This window comes from Raphanus sativus, chromosome 1, assembly GCF_000801105.2.
Source record: "Raphanus sativus cultivar WK10039 chromosome 1, ASM80110v3, whole genome shotgun sequence".
NCBI classification, from domain to species: domain Eukaryota; kingdom Viridiplantae; phylum Streptophyta; class Magnoliopsida; order Brassicales; family Brassicaceae; genus Raphanus; species Raphanus sativus.
The window spans coordinates 5573971-5582149 of NC_079511.1; the positions used below are offsets into that span (position 1 = coordinate 5573971).

Sequence of the window (8179 nt, forward strand, 5' to 3'; positions counted from 1 at the left end):
CACGATAGCATTCAGGCCAAGTACATAACATTTAAAGATTTTAAATAAATTTTAGAAATTCCTTAATCACAAGTGTCTCAGGTATAGTGGAGATTAAGAACGATATAAATTTTTCCAATTATTCATACAAGTTGGAATATGATCGCCAAGGATGACATGTACACTTGGAAGATATTAAATGATTTCTTTTCTTGCAATAATTTGCTGGATTTAATAATGAGTCAAGGGGGGTGGATTGGGGTCAAAATTAGGTCTGACATTTCGATCTTTTATAGAGGTGCGGTCCATTTGATACTTTTTCCATTTTAGTACATTATTGTGTGTATATGATTCAACATGGTAATGAGTCTGATGACTGATGACCATGTTTGCATTTATTATGAACATCACAATTTACCAACAAGGTCATGCGTGGTCTGTGTATCAATTTAAGTGGTTTTTAAATATTTTTATTCTGTCAATTTAAATGATTTTTAAAGATTTTTATTTTGTTTTAAAATAAGTGATATTCTCACTAATCTAGTAAAATTTAGTATCATTTAAAACTTGTGACTAATTACAAAATATTGTATCTCTTAATTGGTTGAATTGATATTATTTAATGTTATTTTATGCAATCAAGATAAGTTACATAAAATTTTGTACTTTTTAATCTTTATGAAAAACTTTAAAACTTACTTCAAATGATACATAATGAGTAATAAATAAAAATATGAACACAAAGGAATAAGTGACAATTTTCTCATGCTTCTTTGATTGTATTCTCTTAATTTTCCTTTGTTTTGATGTAACTTTTTTTTGCTTAACAAAATTTAATTTAACTTAAAAGCGAAAATCATCCAATCTCATTTCATCCGTTAAATTTTCAATTCAAGTCAATATTATATCAATCTTAAAAATTTGAACCTAAAATACTGAGAGTAAAGTAAAAACTAATATTGTGAAAATATGAGCTAAAAACATTTTTTATAGTTACAAAGCAACCTAAATTGTGAAAAACAAACACACTAAAATTCCATATTTTAATTTAAGATTTATTAATGTTCTTAAACTATCAAAAGTTTTGTTTTGAGTTTTAGAAAGAAATGATTTCTTAAAAATTATGCATATTGTTAAAAAGTTTATAAAAAATCATAATGGTGTATAAATTAAATGGTCATACTTAAATTTTTATAAGACGGTTCAAATGATTTAAATAAGATTTCTTCATAAATAACATATTTACTAGGTGTTTCGTCCACACATATAGTATAAATATTTTATAATTATTTATCAGTATATATATTATTAATTTAAAGACTATTGAGATAAATGATTGTTTACGTTTTCATTTTGAAATTTTTGTGTATTATAAATATTTTGAAAATTTCTCTGTATACTATGTTTATTTTAATTAGATAAATATTTAAAATGATTCAATATTCTTTTTTTGATCATATGAAATTTAAAAATATTACTTATTTATTATTTTGATGTGCTGTCATGTTCTTAATTTTTAACTTTTTATTGAAAAGTATTTTTTGGATAACAAAATATATAAAAAATTATCTTTTTTTTTTTTTTGACAACAAAATTATCTTTTTATTTTTAAATTTATTTTTAGTTTTTGGATAATTTTGCTAAAGTAATTTTTCATCAAGTATCTAATTAAATAAATTTAAATTCGTTTTTATTTTTTGGATAGTTTTTATTATATAAATTTATAGTTAGTAATTTAGTTTAACCAGTCTAATTTAATATGAGAGTTTGAAACCAAAAAATTAATGCTCAAATAATAATATAGATGATGATTATTTACTTCTTCTTTTTTTTCCCCAAAAGCTTATACACTTATTTATTAACTAATTGTAACCAACTAGAAGTGGAATAACAGAAAGAGAAAAAAAGAGAAATCAAGGGAGAAAGGAAGAGTGGGGGGATTTCAAGTGTTTATTTTTTTGGAGGCGTTGTAGATGTGACGAACAAATGGCGAGGAGGAGGGTAAGCAAGGAAGAAGTTGTACAGAAGCTCAAGGACGACGGCGATTTCGACCGTCTCCGCGTCAATATCATACGTCGCCTCAAAGATAACGTGAACCCTCTCTCTGCTTTCCTCATTCAAATAGGGTTTTATGGACAGACGAGAGATCGGAGTTAGGAAAGGAATGTGATTTGTTTTTGCCTTAATCATAAGCCAATTTTGTCAGTGTTTGTTTACTTGTTGTGACTTGTGGTTAGTTAAGTTAGCTTATAATATATCCTTGATGGGGTATCTTTACAACTAAGCCCATCACAGTGGGGGCAACTTGGATTATTCTTTTTAGGGGTGTGTTGATGAACAACTCTGCGTGTGGTTTGATTTTTTTTTGCAGGAGGAATTACGAAACAAGATGATATCACTTGTCAAGGAGTCTACAGCTTTGAATCGACCGTATGCTCAAACAATGAAACTCAGGCAGCTCTCTGATGCTATATTCCAACAAGTCGGGTAATTTTAAAAAAAAAAGAGAATGTTACTTCTTTTCAGTGACATTTCTTGTTGTATTTGATTGGTTTATGAAGCATACTTAAAAAGCTCGGGTTTTGTTTTCCTTGTAGGAGCAAGATGTTGAGCCAGCTCTCGGATGGGTTGTGGGGGATAATAAGATCAGAAGACGGGATGAGGAGCGAGATCAGAGAAACCGTGCAATCCGTCTACGCTACATTATCAAACCCAGGAGGCCTTCTTCAAGAGGGACCATCCACGAGAGAAGCTGAACATCGTAACATCCCAGCACCGGTTCGGAAAGGTGAAACCGGTGCTGGTCCGGCTGGTAAACAGAAGCAAGAGGTGATTCGAGGAGCTGTTATTGAAAACAAAGGAGAAGCAGCATGTAGTATTAGTAGCAGCAACAGAGTTAATTACTACATTGACAACAACAACAGTGATGAAGAAGATCCTGAATTCCCTCCTGGTTTTGGTTAAACATGTTAATATTAATTGTAGACTTTTTCTGCTAAATTTACATGATGTTCTTTGTGTAAGATTATAGCACGAAAATCAGATCTTATAATAGCAAAATAGTTCACATTGGGAATAAAAAGTCTTTGTCCACAAGTTTTCAGATACATATTTATTTCTGTTGAACTGGAAAATTGTCTCTCGGAAAGCACAGTTGGTCTATCAACAAGTATGGTTATCTCACAAACGGAGCAGCAATCTGAAAGTTACTGAAGATTTTAGTTATTACGGGTCACAACAGGTTTCGTGGTGTAGTTGGTTATCACGTCAGTCTAACACACTGAAGGTCTCCGGTTCGAACCCGGGCGAAGCCAATATCTATTTTTTTCTTTTGGTCTATTGACCAAAAAATGTTGCAGATAATGTTTTGCAGCCAGTTGTTTGATGGCCCCATTCAAATAGCTTTAGCCCCCACTATACTAGGCCCACTAGTGCTGGGTTTGCACATCTAAACAAATGGTTCCTATAATAGTTTGGCCTACATACTTGATTACTGAAGAAAAATGTAACTAGTACTTAAAAATCATAGAATCAAGAACATGCAGTGATGTGATTTACATATTCTAGTCCTTGCTATAAACTCACATTTACCAATATAAGTCGTCATTCACTACCTTATTTTGTCTGCAAGAGTATTAAGAACTTCAGAATATAGACAAATGAAGGAAAAAAAGAGATCATTAGACTTCAAACATTTTTGTGTAATATCTCTGGCTCTTATTGTACTCCAGGAAAACAAAAGGATTAGTTAAAAAAGTTTTTGTTATTATAAATATATACGTAGACATCTATCATTCCAAGTTTCTTACGAAACGATATGGCGTCATCATAATCATCCATTCAATAGATTTTGTCGGAAGGGAATTTAGGAAATGAGACATATTTCATTATCCATGTAATGCAAAAGAGTCGGATAAAAGTTTGGTGGTCCTTCTAAGTAAAGATAACTCCGTATAGTCGTACACGTATTACACACACTTGTATTGTACATAAGTTTTTCTTTTCTTTTGGTGTAATACATAAGTAATATTGCTACTAAACCACCTTGGCTCCATAATATACATATCATTGACAAAGTAAATCTGCGTGTTCATAGATAATTGTTTTTAAAATGTCCGCTGTGAAAAACTTATGTTTTCCATGTATTACATATTTTTTTTGTTTATTCGTTTCAAAGTGGGATACATTTCTCCTTTTTTTGTTGTCGACCGACAATTTTTCATTTTGTAATTTAAATCAAGGCACTTAATAATCACTATAAAACCATGTCAATTTGGCTCTCTTTCACATGAATAATTTATTGATCAATTTCAATTGGTGCAAGCTGTTAGTATTTCCTTCTTAATTTGATTTTTTTAAAGGAAACGTGATGTATTTGTAATTAATAAAACCATCTTACAGAACTATTATTTTGGATATTAGCAATCATGCATGATAATGAGCTGGCAAAATGGCCAAGTGATGAACCTCTTTTTTTTTTGTATATGTGGCAACCTCTTTTTTTGTTAAAGGTTTAGATCACAAACTTTATTAAATTGTACTATTGTCAAGTGTAAATTATATTTATATATGTATGTTTAGAAAGCTAAACATATAAACATAGATATAACAAGCACGTTGACCATAACTTATTTTATACAGTATAATATTAGATGACTGCTTCAGTCAGTACATGGTTAAAATGTATATACACAAAATCATCAAGCTTTAAAGAGAAACATATATTTGTGATATTAGATGATCTACTTAGCATAAAAGACGAAACATATATGGCATGTAACACCAAAGCCTACTAAATTAGCAGGGGCAATTTTATAACTTGAAAGAGAGGCAAACCTGACGGCTAATGATAATCAGTGGTTTGTAGTTTACTGATTACTACCAATTAGGATGTGTCTTAACTCTTAAGAGATTTAGATTAGAGTAGCGTTGTAGAAGTTTGGTTCCTTTGGATGGATCTCAAATGAGTGGTCCAACTACCGACACTTCTGACTCATGCTTGAACTCCAGACTTCGAATCTTAAAATTAATTTTGGTTAGATTTGTTTATCCCTTTTCTGTATTTTAATTTTAAAATAAAATAAAAAACTCCCTCCAACTATCAGATCCAACGGCTGTTATTACTCGAAAACTTTACTGCTAAATCTAATATTTACCGTCCGATTCACATTCATCATCTTCCTCTTCTTCTCTCTCACTCTCAGATCTCAAAGATAAAAGACTCTCTCTGTCTCTAGTTGTCAGAGAGAAGATTTGTTATTCCCATTTTGCCCCTAACTAAAAATGGTGGAAGCTCAGTCATGGACAACTCGGCGGATGAGCAACCCGAGGTTCGACGCCGCCGCAACATCCCCACAAACAGCCGTCGACATCCCGGAAACACCTCCTCACTCCTCCTCTTCCTCCACAGGAAAACATTTCTCCCTCTCCTCTCCCGCCGTATCTCCGGCCATTCTCACGGCGGCGATAATCGCCGCCTGGTTCGGCTCCAACATAGGAGTCCTCCTCCTGAACAAGTACCTCCTCTTCTACTACGGCTTCCGCTACCCGATCTTCCTCACCATGACGCACATGCTCTCCTGCGCCGCCTACAGTTCCGCCGTCATCAACATCGCCGGCGTCGTGCCGCGTCAGCACATCCTCTCGCGCCGCCAGTTCTTAAAGATCCTCTCTCTCTCGGCGATCTTCTGCCTCTCCGTCGTGTGCGGCAACACTTCGCTGCGTTACATTCCCGTCTCTTTCAACCAAGCCATCGGAGCCACCACCCCCTTCTTCACCGCCGTCTTCTCTTTCCTCATCACGTGTAAAACGGAGTCCACCGAAGTTTACTTGGCTCTCCTCCCCGTCGTCTCCGGCATCGTTCTTGCTTCCAACTCCGAACCTTCTTTTCATCTCTTTGGTTTCCTCATCTGCGTCGCTTCCACCGCCGGTAGAGCTCTTAAATCCGTCGTCCAGGTCTGTTAACCGGTTTGGTTTTCTTGATTTTTCCGGTTTAAAATTAATCTAAACCGAAATTGCGTCCTTCCGACAACACATGTCTTAAAATGATCTTGTCCAATGGAATTTGAGTTAGTTATGTTTTTTATTTATTTTTATTTTGGTTTGATAGAATATTTGTGTACTTTTGCAGGGGATTATACTGACGTCAGAATCGGAGAAGCTACATTCGATGAATCTACTGCTCTACATGGCTCCAATGGCAGCTTGTATCTTACTCCCATTTACACTCTACATCGAAGGAAACGTGTTAAGGATCCTAATCGAGAAGGCGAGGACTGATCCATTGATAATATTCTTGCTCGCCGGGAATGCCACAGTGGCGTATTTAGTAAACTTGACCAACTTCTTGGTGACAAAGCACACAAGTGCTCTCACTTTGCAGGTTTTAGGCAATGGAAAAGCAGCGGTGGCTGCCGGTGTCTCGGTTTTGATATTTAGGAATCCGGTGACGGTGATGGGTGTTGCCGGATTCGGGGTCACGATTATGGGAGTGGTTCTCTACAGCGAAGCTAGGAAGAGATCCAAGTTGCTTAACCAGAAGTGATAGTGTGTGAGGAAAAGGAGACCGGATCTAAACCGGTGAAGTTATTTTAAATTTTTACGATATTTTTCGGTTTAAGTTTCTTGATTCTTTTGGAATTCTGCAATGGTTTTGAACCGATTTGAGGGGAGAGGGGGGAATCAATTTAATTGTAAATGGTTTAGACTGATTGGGGTTAAACTATGAGATATTACAAAGGGGAATATATATAACACAAAGGGAATAGTAGGGTGAAGAATTAAAATAAATAAGATTGTATCTTTCATTTCTTATTAATTCTAAACATTTTTTATTCTTATAATGATTTGTAACTTATAATTTTGATCTGAAAGTATTGGGCGTAGCTTAAGAGTTTGTTCTTCCTCAACAAACAGTTCTTTTTTAAATACACATAAATTTTAGTGTTCCGGTTGTTTACTATAATTGACGAAACATGCTCCATTCAGATGAAAGAAACGTGTCATCTAAAATTCAATAAGTATTATTAAATAGGTTTTGATAAGATGTTGATGTTTTAGCTAATGTAGGGTTTAATCTATCATTAGACTTACTTGTCTAGGTGTGTTCCAATATAGTAAGCCTTTTTAGGCGGTACACTACTAGATGTTTGAGGCTTCTATATAACTAATAGAACTCTTATATTTCATGCTTTCATTTCATATAGAATGTAACTATATCGAAGTTGTTGTGATTTCATTGTCGCATATATATGATTTTATAGAGATCTAACGTGTTGGTTGGCGAACCAAATGTTTCTTTTTCACATCTCATGGAGTGTTTTTTATGTAAATTTTTTATTTTATTGAAAAGTTGTGAAAAGAAAATAAGAGTAGAGAGAGAAAATGACAGCGTATGTGAGTTTGTCCTTTGGGCCAATCCATGTGAGGTTACTAATTGATTTGTTGTCACTTTTTGTATTATTTCGTTTTTTGTCTCCATGATTTAAAGTTTATTGTTTGGATAAAAGGAGGTAAAAGCCAACAAAGGACCAAATTCCTGAAAATCTCTTTAAAAGAGAAGAATATATGCTAATATTCTTATTTCTATCCATATAATTGGTGCTATTTGGCAATTTGCTCAACTTTTTGTATTATTTTTCCAAATTTGTTTTTACCATATCTACATGTATAGATTGTACATAATTACCTCTCTAAATTTCTCATCATAAATCTAACCACGCGTATAGTTAAATAATTTTTACAAAGTTTGATCATATCTTCATGGAACGATAGAAAAATTATAGTACTAAACCTATTTTATGTTAAATAACTTTTACAAAGTTTGATCATATTTCCATGGGAACGGTAGAAAAATTGTAGTACTGAACCTATCTTATGGTTTCAAACACTTGAGTAACTTGTTGTTTACCAATCTCTTGCTATCAAAAACACATTGAACTAACCGATTTCTTGATAGTTTTCATCAAACCCAAAAAATTATTTGCTGCATGTCTTTTACTAACCAATGTTGTGGAATTTGGTAGTTTGGTTAAGGGGACGTAATGACTTTCAACACATCTACCAAACCAACTTACACAAATAGTACAGAACCAAGAAACAAATGAACTGTTGTTTTTGATCTAGGCACTTTGCTTGGTAACTGTATTTTTTTTTGTCAAGCTTGGTAACTGTATTTATTTTTAAAAGAAACTATATTTTT

General features: G+C 33.5%; 2 protein-coding genes and 1 non-coding gene across 3 annotated transcripts; all 3 read left to right on the plus strand.

Moving 5' to 3' along the window:
* Positions 1-1855: 1855 nt before the first annotated feature.
* Positions 1856-3039, plus strand: LOC108855573 (uncharacterized). Its single transcript, XM_018629426.2, has 3 exons — positions 1856-2070; positions 2351-2466; positions 2577-3039. Exons 1-3 carry the CDS (start codon positions 1966-1968, stop codon positions 2941-2943), a joined length of 588 nt encoding a protein of 195 aa, XP_018484928.1. The 5' UTR covers positions 1856-1965; the 3' UTR covers positions 2944-3039.
* Positions 3040-3219: 180 nt separating this feature from the next.
* On the plus strand, positions 3220-3293 carry TRNAV-AAC (transfer RNA valine (anticodon AAC)). The gene has a single exon. It is a non-coding gene; the product is annotated as a tRNA-Val (tRNA).
* Positions 3294-5170: 1877 nt separating this feature from the next.
* Positions 5171-6868, plus strand: LOC130510574 (probable sugar phosphate/phosphate translocator At1g12500). The gene is made up of 2 exons (XM_057007022.1): positions 5171-5934; positions 6110-6868. Exons 1-2 carry the CDS (start codon positions 5263-5265, stop codon positions 6521-6523), a joined length of 1086 nt encoding a protein of 361 aa, XP_056863002.1. The 5' UTR covers positions 5171-5262; the 3' UTR covers positions 6524-6868.
* The last annotated feature ends 1311 nt before the right edge of the window (positions 6869-8179 follow it).

Coding starts and splice junctions, on each gene's coding strand:
- LOC130510574 (XM_057007022.1), top strand. CDS start 5,263: ATGGTGGAAGCTCAGTCATGGACAACTCGGCGGATGAGCAACCCGAGG. Junction 5,935..6,109: donor CTCTTAAATCCGTCGTCCAG/GTCTGTTAACCG, acceptor GTACTTTTGCAG/GGGATTATACTGACGTCAGA.
- LOC108855573 (XM_018629426.2), top strand. CDS start 1,966: ATGGCGAGGAGGAGGGTAAGCAAGGAAGAAGTTGTACAGAAGCTCAAG. Junction 2,071..2,350: donor TACGTCGCCTCAAAGATAAC/GTGAACCCTCTC, acceptor TTTTTTTTGCAG/GAGGAATTACGAAACAAGAT. Junction 2,467..2,576: donor GCTATATTCCAACAAGTCGG/GTAATTTTAAAA, acceptor TTTTCCTTGTAG/GAGCAAGATGTTGAGCCAGC.